Source organism: Solea solea, chromosome 17, assembly GCF_958295425.1.
Source record: "Solea solea chromosome 17, fSolSol10.1, whole genome shotgun sequence".
NCBI lineage: Eukaryota > Metazoa > Chordata > Actinopteri > Pleuronectiformes > Soleidae > Solea > Solea solea.
In genome coordinates this window covers 16,318,031-16,334,297 of record NC_081150.1, presented here as the reverse complement: position 1 = coordinate 16,334,297, position 16,267 = coordinate 16,318,031, and the positions used below count along the sequence as shown (strand labels likewise).

The 16,267-nt window shown below is 34.9% G+C and overlaps 1 protein-coding gene across 2 annotated transcripts in view; it reads left to right on the top strand.

The window, feature by feature from the left end:
- rgs6 (regulator of G protein signaling 6) overlaps window positions 1-16,267 on the top strand; it is a 95,822-nt gene that overhangs the window by 75,728 nt on the left and 3,827 nt on the right. For both annotated transcript variants that reach the window (XM_058613753.1, XM_058613754.1), the window contains exons 13-15: window positions 605-715; window positions 12,563-12,688; window positions 14,258-14,444. In XM_058613753.1, the coding sequence (XP_058469736.1) occupies window positions 605-715; window positions 12,563-12,688; window positions 14,258-14,444 (424 nt within the window). The remainder of the gene's footprint in view (window positions 1-604; window positions 716-12,562; window positions 12,689-14,257; window positions 14,445-16,267) is intronic.

Below are 16,267 nucleotides of genomic sequence, written 5' to 3'. Positions count from 1 at the left end.
TGAATTTGTTTTGAAATCACATCACATCTAATAAAATAAATACTAATGAATAAAATACAGCGTAATTTAATCAGTTATGAGCTCATATTTTTGTTTTTTAATGCAGCTCACCACTAGATATCAAGTTAGTTAAATTAGTTATTTCTGTCTATTTTTGTGATTTATATGAAATCTTTACATCACAGATTACTGTAGGGATGCACTGATACTATGTTCTGTGTGTGTAATGTAGGAAAGAAGCCACACTCTGCTGTGACACTTATAATTGTTTCCCTGCTGCTGATGCACTTTCTGCTTCACTGCGTCTCTCAGCTCTTGTTTTTCTCTCCTTATCAGAGAGATCGAAGGTTCACATCTGAGCTTTGGTGACATAGATTAAAACAGACGAGGCACAAACTAAACCAAGATTCTATTTCTCTCAAGTCATGTTTCCAGCTCAACAAAGACAATTTTGATCTCACTTAAAGGGTTAAAAATATTCTCTAACTGTAACCTTCTTCTCTTCCTCTCCGTGTGTGTGTGTGTGTGTGTGTGTGTGTGTGTGTGTGTGTGTGTGTGTGTGTGTGTGTGTGTGTGTGTGTGTGTGTGTGTGTGTGTGTGTCAGTCTGATTAGCTACACAGAGCAGTACATGGACTACGACCCATTTGTGACAGCACCAGAACCACCAAACCCCTGGACCAGCGATGACCCCTCCTTATGGGATGTGGAGTTCAGGTAACCACACAAACAACGTTTGATTTCTTTTACTCTCTCCTCCTAGATTATTTTTGAGTATTTGTTTGGTCCATAAAATGTCAGAAAATGTGGAAAGACCAAAAGTTCGCTTGGCTTGTTCTACAAAAGATATCGCTAATGAAATATCATCAACACATAGAGAAAAAGAAATATTGCATTTTGTAAAGCCTGAATGTGACAAAAGTTGTGTGTTATTCCCACAGCAATTTACCCAAAGTGTGCCGCGTAAGCACTAACAATTAAATCCTAAATATGACATAACTCCCTTACTTTAACTATGTGCTTTTAAGCATTGTCTTGTGGCTGCAAAATGTCTGCTACGCTCCTTTAGCATGATGTTTCAGAAACGTTGGTGTCGATATAAAGTGAATGAGTTTCAGACTGATATCAGTATCCGTGGGAATTCAAGGTCTCTCACTAATCAAAACACAATAAATGATTCAGTTTTATGTTGGTTTAACTTCATTATTTCACTAAAATCCTCTTAGTTTGAAGGTCTGCTGGGAAGGATTTATATAAGACACTTAAATAATGTTTTAATTTAACAAAAAAAATTCTCTTTGGTTGTGTTTTTGCACACATTTATTTCTCCTCATATTTACAAAACCCTGAGCTGAGTGAAATCAAAGTTGTTGTCCTTGAAGAAGAACTGCACTTTTTCTTTTTTAAATAGCTTTTATTGATTTATTGATGCACACGTTGTCCTTTCTGACAAACAAATCCTGAAGATCATAGGGAAAAAACCTTGTGAGGTTGTTTTAAATTCAAACCAGTGTGCTTGAAGACAACAATTACAATAAAAGCATGATTTAACAGCTCCAATCAGTGGAGCTGAGGATATTTACAGGTAATTATGTTGAGTGATTGGTCGTTTAGTGAAGTAGTGAAGGAAAATTTGTTGAGTTGAGTTGATTCACCCCGTCAATTTAAAAGCATAATGACTCACCTTCGCTTTATGTGCGACTGACAAAAATAAGGATAATGTTAAATTAATAATCTTCTGGTGAACTGTTGTGTATTACAGTGATGAATTGAAGATGTCAGAGAGCACTCACGACTTGCAACAAATCGCCCCGTGCTCTGAATGTGAATCCTCATTACAAGAAGGAATTGATATGAGCAGATGTGTAATCATTGTGCCCAACCAAGCTCAATAATCAGCCAGATTAATGGTCGTCATAAAGAAAAATTAAAAAGTGTCAGCGAGTGCACAAACGGCACTAACCCTAACCCTGCCACAACAGAGAATGAATGAATGAATCAGTGTCACATGATGTGAAAAATTTCACCTGATGACATAAAACCTTACAGGGACTCGTAATGTGAAATGTTTCATATTATAAATGCTTTTATGTAAAAGCTTCATATATGTATATGTAAAATGTTTCATGCTATATAACACGTGAAAGTATGTTGCCCAAAATCACCCAAAAACGTCATCCGAAGGCATCCAAAATGTTGTGATATAGTATGTCCTCCAAGACAATGGGAAAACGAGCCCCAGTGGCCTAATGGATAAGGCACTGGCCTCCTAAGCCTGGGATTGTGGGTTTGAGTTCCATCTTTAGTAGTTCATCCAAATTTTGACAAAAAGTCATAGTTTAGTTTGTCGTCCAAATTTTGCGAAAAAAGTAATACTTTAGTATGTCGTCCAAATTTTGACAAAAGTCATAGGTTAGTATGTCTTCCATATTTTGACAAAAAAGTCATACTTTAGTTTGTCGTCCAAATTTTGACAAAAAAGTAATACTTTAGTATGTCGTCCAAATTTTAACAAAAGTCATATGTTAGTATGTCTTCCATATTTTGACAAAAAAGTCATACTTTAGTACATTGTCCAAATTTTGACAAAAAAGTCATAGGTTAGTATGTCGTACGAATTTTGACAAAAGTCATACTTGAGTATGTCGTCCAAATTTTTACAAAAGTCATAGGTTAGTATGTCATCCAAAATGTGAGAAATAAGTCCCACTTGAGTATGTCATCCAAACTTAGACAAAAAAGTCATAGCATAGTTTGGTTTGTCGTCCAAATTTTGACAAAAAAGTCAGTTTAGTTTATTGTCAAAATTTTGACAAAAAAGTAATCGGTAAGTATGTCGTCCAAATTTTGACAAAAAAGTCATAGGTTAGTATGTCTTCCATATTTTGACCAAAAAGTCATAGGTTAGTATGTCGTCCAAACTTAGACAAAAAAGTCATAGTTAAGTTTGTCGTCCAAATTTTGACAAATGTCATAGGTTAGTATGTGTTCCATATTTTGACAAAAGTCATAGGTTAGTATGTCGTCCAAAAATGAGACAAAAAAGTCATACTTTAGTATGTCTTCAAAAAATGGTCAGAAAGGTCATACTTTAGTATGTCGTCCAAAATGTACAAAAAAGTCATAGTATAGTATGTCGTCCAAAATGGACAAAAAAGTTATAGTGTAGTATGCCGTCCAAAATTAGACAATAAAGTCATACTATAGTATGCCGTCCAAATTTTGACAAAAAAGTCATAGGTTAGTATGTCGTCCAAATTTTGACAAAAGTCATACTTGAGTATGTCGTCCAAATTTTGACAAAAGTCATAGGTTTGTATGTCATCAAAATGTTGACAAAAAAGTCATACTTTAGTATGTCATCTGAAATGTGAGAAATAAGTCCCACTTGAGTATGTCGTCCTAACTTAGACAAAAAAGTCATAGCATAGTTTAGTTTGTCGTCCAAATTTTGACAAAAAAGTCAGTTTAGTTTATCGTCCAAATTTTGACAAAAAAGTAATCGTAAGTATGTCGACCAAAATTGACAAAAAAGTCATACTTTAGTATGTCTTCAAAAAATGCTCAAAAAGGTCATACTTTTTAGTATGTCTTCCAAAAATTGACAAAAAAGTCATAGTATAGTATGTCATCCAAAAATGGTCTAAAAAGTCATACTTTAGTATGTCATCCAAAATGAGACAAAAAAGTCATACTATAGTATGTCGTCCAGAAAATGGTCAAAAAAGTCATACTATAGTATGTCGTCCAAAAATGGACAAAAAAGTCATAGTATGTCGTCGAAAATGAGACAAAAAATCTCATATTTGACTATCAAAAAATGGTCAAAAAGATCATACTTTTTATTATGTCGTCCAAAAATGGACAAAAAAGTCATAGTATAGTATGTCGTCCAAAATGAGACAAAAAAGTTGTACTTTAGTATGTCGTCCAAAAATGGTCTAAAAAGTCATAGTATAGTATGTCGTCCAAAAATGGTCTAAAAAGTCATACTTTAGTATGTCGTCCAAAATGAGACAAAAAAGTTATACTATAGTATGTCGTCCAAAAAATGGTCAAAAAAGTCATACTATAGTATGTCTTCAAAAAATGGTCAAAAAGGTCATACTTTTTAGTATGTCGTCCAAAAATGGACAAAAAAGTCATACTATAGTATGTCGTCCAAAATGAGACAAAAAAGTCATACTATAGTATGTCGTCCAAAAATGGACAAAAAAGTCATACTATAGTATGTCGTCCAAAAATGGACAAAAAAGTCATAGTATAGTAGGTCGTCCAAATTTCGACAAAAAAGTCATACTATAGTATGTGGTCCAAAAATGGACAAAATAGACACAGTATAGTACTGTGAAAACAAGCCCCAGTGGTGTAATGGGTTAGGCACTGGCCTCTGAGGTATAGGATCGTGGGTTCGAATCCCATCTTTGTTGGTCATCCAAATTATGACAGAAGATTTATACTTTGATATGTTGTCCAAAATGAGACAAAAAATTCATACTATAGTATGTTGTCCAAAAATCTTCTAAAAAGTCATAGTATAGTATGTCGTCCAAAAGTCTTCTAAAAAGTCATAGTATAGTATGTCTTCCAAAAATTGACAAAAAAGTCATAGTATAGTATGTTGTCCAAAAATGGTCTAAAAAGTCATAGTATAGTATGTTGTCCAAAATTAGGCAAAAAAGTCATACTTTAGTATGTCTTCAAAAAAATGGTCAAAAAGGTCATACTTTTTAGTATGTCGTCCAAAAATGGACAAAAAAGTCATAGTATAGTATGTCGTCCAAAATGAGACAAAAAAGTTATACTTTAGTATGTCGTCCAAAATGGACAAAAAAGTCATAGTATAGTATGTCATCCAAAATGAGACAAAAAAGTCATAGTTTAGTATGTCTTCAAAAAATTGTCAAAAAGGTCATACTGTTTACTATGTCATCCAAAAATGGACAAAAAAGCCATAGTATAGTAAGTCGTCCAAAATGAGACAAAAAAGTTATACTTTAGTATGTCGTCCAAAAATGGTCTAAAAAGTCATACTAAAAAGTATGTCGTCCAAAATGAGACAAAAAAGTCATAGTATAGTATGTCGTCCAAAAATGAGTCAAAAAAGTCATACTTTAGTATGTCTTCAAAAAATGGTCAAAAAGGTCATTTGAGTATGTCGTCCAAAAATGAGTAAAAAAAGTCATACTTTAGTATGTCTTCAAAAAATGGTCAAAAAGGTCATACTATAGTATGTTGTCCAAAAATCTTCTAAAAAGTCATAGTATAGTATGTCGTCCAAAAGTCTTCTAAAAAGTCATAGTATAGTATGTCTTCCAAAAATTGACAAAAAAGTCATAGTATAGTATGTCGTCCAAAAATGGTCTAAAAAGTCATAGTATAGTATGTTGTCCAAAATTAGGCAAAAAAGTCATACTTTAGTATGTCTTCAAAAAAATGGTCAAAAAGGTCATACTTTTTAGTATGTCGTCCAAAAATGGACAAAAAAGTCATAGTATAGTATGTCGTCCAAAATGAGACAAAAAAGTTATACTTTAGTATGTCGTCCAAAATGGACAAAAAAGTCATAGTATAGTATGTCATCCAAAATGAGACAAAAAAGTCATAGTTTAGTATGTCTTCAAAAAATTGTCAAAAAGGTCATACTGTTTACTATGTCATCCAAAAATGGACAAAAAAGTCATAGTATAGTAAGTCGTCCAAAATGAGACAAAAAAGTTATACTTTAGTATGTCGTCCAAAAATGGTCTAAAAAGTCATACTAAAAAGTATGTCGTCCAAAATGAGACAAAAAAGTCATAGTATAGTATGTCGTCCAAAAATGAGTCAAAAAAGTCATACTTTAGTATGTCTTCAAAAAATGGTCAAAAAGGTCATTTGAGTATGTCGTCCAAAAATGAGTAAAAAAAGTCATACTTTAGTATGTCTTCAAAAAATGGTCAAAAAGGTCATACTTTAGTATGTTGTCCAAAAATGTACAAAAAAGTCAAAGTATAGTATGTCGTCCAAAATGAGACAAAAAAGTTATACTTTAGTATGTCGTCCAAAAATGGCAAAAAAGTCATAATTTAGTATGTCGTCCAAAAATGGACAAAAAAGTCATACTAAATTATGTCGTCCAAAATGAGAAAAAAAAGTCATAGTATAGTATGTCGTCCAAAAATAAAGTCATTCAATCAATCAAAATGAGACAAAAAGGTCATCTTTAGTACGTCGTCCAAGAAGTCATACTGTAGTATGTCCTCCAAATTTTGACAAAAAAGTCATACTATAATATGCAGTCCAAAAATAGTCCAAAAAGTCATACTATAGAATGTCATCCAAAAATTGACAAAAAAGTCATACTATAGTATGTGGTCCAAAAATGGACAAAAAAGTCACAGTATAGTATGTCCTCCAAAACATTGTGGCAACAAGCCGCAGTGGTGTAATGGGCAAGGCACTGGCCTCTGAGGTATAGTATTGTGGGTTCGAATACCATCTTTGTTGGTCATCCAAATTCATGACAAAAGATTCATCCTTTAGTTTGTTGTCCAAAATGTGATAAAAAAAAGTTATAGGTTAGTATGTCGTCCAAAAATGGTCCAAAAAGTCATACTATAGTATGTCTTCCAAAAATTGACAAAAAGTCATACTATAGTACGTGGTCCAAAAATGGACAAAAAAGTCACAGTATAGCTTTGTGGATACGAGCTCCAGTGGTGTAATGGGTTAGACACTGGCCTCTGAGGTATAGGATTGTGGATTCAAATCCCACCTTTGTTGGTCATCCAAATTATGACAGAAGATTTATACTTTGATATGTTGTCCAAAATGAGACAAGAAAGTCATACTATAGTATGTCGTCCGAAAATCTTCTAAAAAGTCATAGTATAGTATGTCTTTCAAAAATGGACAAAAAAGTCATAGTATAGTATAACGTCGACAAATGGTCTAAAAAGTCATAGTATAGTATGTCGTCCAAAATGAGACAAAAAAGTTATACTTTAGTATGTCGTCCAAAAATGGCAAAAAAGTCATACTAAATTATGTCGTCCAAAAATAAAGTAATTCAATCAATCAAAATGAGACAAAAAGGTAATCTTTAGTACGTCGTCCAAAAAGTTATACTGTAGTATGTCCTCCAAATTTTGACAAAAAAGTCATACTATAATATGCAGTCCAAAAATGGTCCAAAAAGTCATACTATAGAATGTCATCCAAAAATTGACAAAAAAGTCATACTATAGTATGTGGTCCAAAAATGGACAAAAAAGTCACAGTATAGTATGTCCTCCAAAACATTGTGGCAACAAGCCGCAGTGGTGTAATGGGTAAGGCACTGGCCTCTGAGGTATAGTATTGTGGGTTTGAATACCATCTTTGTTGGTCATCCAAATTCATGACAAAAGATTCATCCTTTAGTTTGTTGTCCAAAATGTGATAAAAAAAAGTTATAGGTTAGTATGTCGTGCAAAATGGTCAAAAAAGTCATACTATAGTATGTCGTCCAAAAATGGTCAAAAAAGTCGTACTATAATATGTCGTCCAAAAATGGTCCAAAAAGTCATACTATAGTATGTCTTCCAAAAATTGACAAAAAGTCATACTATAGTATGTGGTCCAAATTATGACAGAAGATTTATACTTTGATATGTTGTCCAAAATGAGACAAGAAAGTCATACTATAGTATGTCGTCCAAAAATCTTCTAAAAAGTCATAGTATAGTATGTCTTTCAAAAATGGACAAAAAAGTCATAGTATAGTATGTCGTCGACAAATGGTCTAAAAAGTCATAGTATAGTCAGTCAGTCAGTCATCATCTACCGCTTTATCCTCTGCCAGAGGGTCGCGGGGGGTGCTGTGCCAATCTCAGCTACATCGGGCGATAGGCGGGGTACACCCTGGACAGTTCGCCAGTCCATCGCAGGGCCACACACAGATAGAGACAAACAACCATTCACTCTCACACTCACTCCTATGGTCAATTTGGAGTGTCCAATTTACCTATCCCCACATTGCATGTTTTTGGACTGTGGGAGGAAGCCGGAGTACCCGGAGAGAACCCACGCACACACGGGGAGAACATGCAAACTCCATGCAGAAAGGCCCTTGTTCCAACCGGGGCTCGAACCCGGGTCTTCTCGCTGCAAGGCGAGAGTGCTGTCATAGTATAGTATGTCGTCCAAAATTAGGCAAAAAAGTCATAGTATAGTATGTCGTTCAAAATAAGACCAAAAAGTCATACTTTAGTATGTCTTCAAGAAATGGTCAAAAAGGTCATACTTTTTAGTATGTCGTCCAAAAATGGACAAAAAAGTTATAGTATAGTATGTCGTCCAAATGGACAAAAAGGTTATACTTAAGTATGTCATCCAAAAAATTGTCAAAAAAGTCATACTATAGTATGTCTTCCAAAAATTGACAAAAAAGTCATAGTATAGTATGTCGTTCAAAATAAGACAAAAAAGTCATACTTTAGTATGTCTTCAAAAAATTGTCAAAAAGGTCATACTTTTTAGTATATTGTCAAAAAATGGTAAAAAAGGTCATAGTAAAGTATGTCGTCCAAAAATGAGACAAAAAAGTCATACTTTAGTATGTCTTCAAAAAAAGGTCAAAAAGGTCATAGTATAGTATCTCGTCCAAAAATGGTCGAAAAAGTCATACTATAGTATGTCTTCAAAAAATGGTCAAAAAGGTCATACTTTAGGATGTCTTCAAAAAATTGTCAAAAAGGTCATACTTTTTAGTATGTCATCCACAAATGGACAAAAAAGTCATAGTATAGTATGTCGTCCAAAAATTGACAAAAATGGCATACTATAGTATGTCTTCAAAAAATGGTCAAAAAGGTCATAGTATAGTATGTTGTCCAAAAATGGTCAAAAAAGTCATACTATAGTATGTCGTCCAAAAATGGTCTAAAAAGTCATACTCTAGTATGTCGTCCAATAATGGACAAAAAAGTCATACTATATAGTATGTCGTCCAAAAATGGCATACTAAAGTATGTCTTCAAAAAATGGTCAAAAAGGTCATAGTATAGTATGTTGTCCAAAAATTGTCAAAAAAGTCATAGTATAGTATGTCGTCCAAAATGAGACAAAAAAGTTATACTTTAGTATGTCGTCCAAAAATGGTCTAAAAAGTCACACTATAGTATGTCGTCCAAAATGAGACTAAAAAGTCATACTGTAGTATGTCGTCCAAAAATTGACAAAAATGGCATACTATAGCATGTCGTCCAAAATGAGACAAAAAAGTCGTACTGTAGTATGTCTTCAAAAAATTGTCAAAAAGGTCATACTTTTTAGTATGTCGTCCAAAATGAGACAAAAAAGTTATACTTTAGTATGTCGTCCAAAAATGGTCTAAAAAGTCATACTCTCGTATGTCGTCCAAAATGAGACAAAAACGTCATACTATAGTATGTCGTCCAAAATGAGACAAAAACGTCATACTATAGTACGTCGTCCAAAATGAGACAAAAAAGTTATACTTTAGTATGTCGTCCAAAAATGGTCTAAAAAGTCATACTCTAGTACAGGGGTGGGCAATTATTTTCCACAAGGGGCCACATGAGAAACAAAAAATATCGTTGAGGGCCGAGCCAAATTTGAATTCATTTTAATTTAATTGTATCACTTTCATCTAAAAAAAAAGCAGTAAATTGTATTGTTTTGGTGTAAATTAGGCAGCATACAAACACACAATAAACACAATTACTAACCAACTCTATTGAAAATATCAAATGACTACACTATATAATGAATACTATTATACTATACTACTGTGGTGTGGTGTGGTGTAGTGCAGTGAATATACACCCACACACACGCAGAGCGCACCTGCACGCTTACACACTAATGCTGCAATCACACCGTACGAGTGACGGTGCTTCACTGGTTAGATAATGAACAGGGAGGGAGATAATGATAACTCCTGAACTTAAACCGAGACACTTGTAGAAGAAAAGTACTACGGACCTCGTTCTTAACGTTGTCTTCTATATAGGCTGCCTCCGACTCCTTTGCGCGCTCGTCATCAGATACGTTCTTATATTTCTCTTTGTGTTTGGTCACGTAGTAGCGATTCAGATTGTAATCCTTAAACACAGCGACTTGTGTACCACAAACGACTTGTGTACACGGCGTTACCTTTGACGCCTGTAAAGAAATATTTAGCAGTCCATGTCTTGTTGAAAATGCACCATTCGGAATTAACTTTTCTTTTTTTAACATGAGTCGACATTTTTAGGGGGCCAGGGGTAACTGGCTAGCGTCACCTGTCGCTGTGCAGACAGACGCAGATACGTGTGTCCATACGTCAGGCTTTTCAAAATAAAAGCAACACAGTTGTAGTGCATGCTCAGCATAAATACTCCATCTGTGTTTATGACTGACATACCAAAAAAGGCATACTATAGTATGTCATCAAAAAATGGTCAAAAAGGTCATAGTATAGTATGTCGTCCAAAAATGGTCTAAAAAGTCATACTCTAGTATGTCGTCCAATAATGAACAAAAAAGTCATACTATATAGTATGTAGTCCAAAAATTGACAAAAATGGCATACTAAAGTATGTCTTAAAAAAATTGTCAAAAAGGTCATAGTATATTATGTTGTCCAAAAATGGTCAAAAAAGTCATAGTATAGTATGTCGTCCAAAATGAGACAAAAAAGTTATACTTTAGTATGTCGTCCAAAATGAGACTAAAAAGTCATACTATAGTATGTCGTCCAAAAATTGACAAAAATGGCATACTATAGCATGTCGTCCAAAATGAGACAAAAAAGTTATAGTATAGTATGTCGTCCAAAATGGACAAAAAAGTTATAGTATAGTATGTCGTCCAAAATGAGACAAAAGTGTCATACTATAGTATGTCGTCCACAATGGACAAAAAAGTCATAGTATAGTATGTCGTCAAAAAGTGGTCAAAAAGGTCATAGTATATTATGTTGTCCAAAAATGGTCAAAAAAGTCATAGTATAGTATGTCGTCCAAAATGAGACAAAAAAGTTATACTTTAGTATGTGGTCCAAAATGAGACTAAAAAGTCATACTATAGTATGTCGTCCAAAAATTGACAAAAATGGCATACTATAGCATGTCGTCCAAAATGAGACAAAAAAGTTATAGTATAGTATGTCGTCCAAAATGGACAAAAAAGTTATAGTATAGTATGTCGTCCAAAATGAGACAAAAGTGTCATAGTATAGTATGTCGTCCAAAATGAGACAAAAGTGTCATACTATAGTATGTCGTCCACAATGGACAAAAAAGTCATAGTATAGTATGTCGTCAAAAAGTGGTCAAAAAGGTCATAGTATAGTATGTTGTCCAAAAATGGTCAAAAAAGTCGTAGTATAGTATGTCGTCCAAAATGAGACAAAAAAGTTATACTTTAGTATGTCGTCCAAAATGAGACTAAAAAGTCATACTATAGTATGTTGTCCAAAAATTGACAAAAATGGCATACTATAGCATGTCGTCCAAAATGAGACAAAAAAGTCGTACTGTAGTATGTCTTCAAAAAATTGTCAAAAAGGTCATACTTTTTAGTATGTCGTCCAAAAATGGACAAAAAGTTATAGTATAGTATGTCGTCCAAAATGGACAAAAAAGTTATAGTATAGTATGTCGTCCAAAATGAGACAAAAGTGTCATACTATAGTTTGTCGTCCACAATGGACAAAAAAGTCATAGTATAGTATGTCGTCAAAAAGTGGTCAAAAAGGTCATAGTATAGTATGTTGTCCAAAAATGGTCAAAAAAGTCATAGTATAGTATGTCGTCCAAAATGAGACAAAAAAGTCATACTTTAGTATGTCTTCGAAAAATGGTCAAAAAGGTCATACTTTTTAGTTTGTCGTCCAAAAATGGACAAAAAAGTCATAGTATAGTATGACGTCCAAAATGAGACAAAAAAGTTATACTTTAGTATGTCGTCCAAAATGGTCTAAAAAGTCATAGTATAGTATGTCGTCAAAAAATTGACAAAAATGTAATACTATAGTATGTCTTCCAATAATGGACAAAAAAATCATAGTATAGTATGTGGTCCAAAATGAGACAAAAAAGTCATACTATAGTATGTCCTCCAAATTTTGACAAAAAAGTCACACTTTAGTATGTTGCATAACAGTTGGTTGGTTGTCACTGGGATGCAGAGCTAGAGTTCAGTAGGGTGACAGCTGTAAGAAAGAAGCTTTCTCTGAAGCTGCTGGTTTCGGTGTGGGGAAACCTGTAATGCCTCCCAGAGGGGAGTGGAGTGGGGTTCACAGTCTGTGGTTGGGGGCACTGTGTTTGTCGTCTGCCTCAGCTTGACGGCGTCTTGTCTCACTCACAGTGCTGTGTGATGTGCTTCTTTTAGCGATTTATTTTAACGATATCTTTTGCATTACCTATCCAAACAACGTCAAACTTGGCACTGCACTTACTCGTGCCTGTAGCAAGACACTTTGAAAGTAAAGTCAAGTTTGAAGTCAGTTGGACCGCTGGCTGCAGCAGCAGCATGATGATGATGATGATGATGATGATGTTCACACACTGTCTCTCTCTCTCCCATGTCTCCCAGTAAGGAGCCCAGTCAGCAGCGGGTGAAGAAGTGGGCTTTCTCTCTGGAAGAGGCTCTGAAAGACCCCGCAGGTCAGGACCTCTTCCTCAAGTTCCTCGAGTCAGAGTTCAGCTCGGAGAACCTGCGGTGAGCAAAAACAACAGGGTTGTAATTTAGGAAGTGGGTTTTTTTCCAGGTTGTGATCTGACGTAACACACAGTCCACTGCTGCTCTGTGTTTGTGTCTCTGTGAACATTTAAAAAATAACCAGAAAACATAGATTTCTCTTTGGCATCCAAGTTGTTTTCAGCCTCTCACTTCAACCCACTTATGCTCATTTTGCAGTTTTTTTGGAAAAAAAAAACACAAAGAAAACATCATCACTCACAGATGCAGACTTGGACTTACAGTAGATAGAGTAGAGAGTCTTTACATCTGTACCTTCGCTGCAAGATTTCTGTTTATCGCCAACAAGGTATTTACACGATAGAAAAAGATTCAGCTGTTATGAAAATAGATTAAATACAGCCTCATTGAATCATTTTTGGCACAAAAAAACAAGCAAGTAAAATGTGTGTTAAATTAAATGCACCGAAGCAGTAAAATCGAATTATTCGAACCATCTCCTTCGCCGATATGTAAAATTACAAATGATCACGTTTTTGGAGAGTTTTTGGAGAGTTTTTGGAGAGTTTGTTCATTTATGAAGCGTGTGAGTCGCCAAGATGGACGACAACATTGAAAAAGGCCGACTTCCTGTTTAGTTAATGGTTCCATGGTCCTGATGGACTTGTCTGTATTTATAGAGCTTTTCTAGTCTTGATGAGCTGCTTTACACAACAGTTTTCACCCATTCACACATCAACAACATGGGCTTAAGTGTCTTGTTCATGGACATAGACAACAGAGCCATCAATTAAACCCACAACCTTCCAGCTGAAAGACAACTCGCCCTACCACTAAGCCACCTAAATCCTCTCTTTTTTAATACTTCTACATCAGAAAATGACTTTTGATATTAAAGTACAGTAAATGTCATATACTTTAAGACTTTTACTTTAGTAATATTATAAAAAAAGTGACTTCTCTCTCTCTCTCTCTCTCTCCTCAGCCACGTTCTTCTTCTTTTCCGGAACCTTTAATTGCTTTTGGTTTTATGAGGGCGCTCAGGGATGGAGTGACACTGAGAGACAGAGTGAGAGAGTGAGAGCAGCAGACCCCAGAGGTTTTTATCCTCCCTCTCTCTCTCTCTCTCTCTCTCTCTCTCTCTCTCTCTGTGTCTCTCTGCCTCTCTGTCCACAGATCAATATAGATACAAACTAATATCACAGGCGCTCAGCAGCTCCTTCTCTGCTGCTGCTGCTGCTTAACACACTTCACAACCTGTGTGTGTCTCACACTGGAGTCCAGAGTCCATTAATGCCTTTTAAAATGGTGGACGCGAAGACAGGACGTCCATTTTTATCTTCCCATTTCATTTGATCCACTTTCACTCATGTCCATTAACATCAAATAAAGATAGATAGAAAAGCCGCCACGGCACAACGTCCATGAACCATGTCAGCCTGAGCTGTCCCTCAGATATATGCTCATTTCTAATCCTGGTCACTCCTACCTGCATTGGTGTGTCTGAAAGGACAGAAATATGAACGTCATCTTTATTTTTCTGATTTCTTAGCCTTTAAAAGTGTGTTCGTGTAATTGTCTCTGGTCCAGGTTCTGGTTGGCCGTGCAGGACCTGAAGCGAAGGCCTCAGCAGGAAGTGGGACAGAGGGCACAGGACATCTGGGCGGAGTTTCTGGCTGACGGAGCGCCCAGTTCCATCAACCTGGACTCACACAGCTACGAACGCACGAGCCAGAACCTGAAAGACCCGGGACGATACAGCTACGAGGACGCACAGGTGAGGACACCAGAGGACAAACGCAGTCCAAGTGTTTTTTTCAATTATTAGTTATAAGTTTCTCTCATTTTCATCTTCTTAAATGTGAATATTTATATTTAATGTTTTCTTTGCTCCATACAACAAATACATCATTAAAACTGATTAATTTTGGTTTGTGGACAAAACGAGACATTTGAGAACATCATTATTTTCAGGTTTAAAAAACAATGATCAACATTTTCTGATATTTTATGGATCAAACAAATACACAATTAATCAAGAAAGTAATGGACAGATTATCATTCTAATACATTATACATTCTAATATTGTATTCATTCATAACGTTGCACAATTACGCTGCTCACATTACAATGAATAGATTCTTTATTCAGTTCAATTCTTAGGAAATAAATGCACAATTCTGTGTCTGAGAATTTTGAGATTTAAGTCTGAAATCTGGGATAAAGGCTGAATGTAAAAGATTTAAGTCAATTCTGAGGAAATAAATGCACAATTCTGTGATTTAAGAATTTTGAGTAGGAAAATGCAGAATTTTGAGATTTAAGTCTGAATTCTGAGGGAAAAATGCAGAATGTAAATGATTTAAGTCAATTCTGAGGAAATAAATGCACAATTCTGTGATTTAAGTCTGAATTCTGAGGGAAAAATGCAGAATTGCAAAAACACTGCTCACATTACACTAAACATTTGTTTTACTCTTAATAGCTGCAGTGTACTACTACAGTACCATTTCATAATTGTATTCTTTCTTTTTATAACAGTGTTTATCTTCAATACTTTGTTTAATAGTCTTATTTTTCCGTGTTTCCATGTTTTGAAATGACTTTTATTTCTTCTATTTTAAGAGTTGTAAAGTGCCTGAACATGAAATGCTGCTCTAACACAAAAAGCTCCGTTTGTCTATTTATATCTTTTTGATAAGACATAAACACACAAATACAAATATAGCTCAATATCAAATGAAATGAATATACATCATTCACCACAGCTACACAGAGGGAAACGCAACATAATCAACAATGGTTAACACGTAAATGTGCAAAGTTATGAAGGAATAAAGTATAAGGATGTCAGTGAATAAGTCACTATCTGGTGATGATGATGATGATGATGAAGCTCAGCTTGTGCTGCAGAGATGAAATTCCGAATGTTTTTAATTTATATCTCATCAGGTGATCTCTTCACAAACTCTCCCCCTCACTGTCGCCCGGCTTTTATTTGTCTTTATTTCTTACATGCTCCATCAATATCAGCTAATGGCTTCATATTGTGAGACAACGCGTCTCGCTCTGTGACAGATAAGGTTGTGTGTGTGTGTGTGTGTGTGTGTGTGTGGGAGGATGATGATGATGATAAAAAGAGAAGAGTTAAAAAAGAGATTAGATTTCACCCGTCAGTCAGTGAGTGAGCGACGAGCTACAACTGTCTCTCATCCTCTGTGACTGTCTCACTTTACTCTGTTATAGTCACTCAACTGCCTTTTTATCAGGAACAGCAGACACGTAATAAACGGACAGCAATTCAGAGATTGAAATCTGATTTCTGAGTAAGAAAATGCAGAATATTGAGATTTAAGTCTAAATTCTGAGGATATAAATGCACAATTATGTGATTTAAGTGAGAATTCTGAGGAAGAAAATGCAGAGAAGAAAGAAATGTTATGATGAAATAAGATTGATTTTTATTGTCATATTGTCAGCCGCAGAAAATAGGACTTTTATTTGTTTATTTATTTTTGACTCTGCTCGATGCTTCAATCATACTTCAGTCATGAATCAATAAAATCTCAGTTCAGTAAAAATAGGTTAGTTATTAAAAA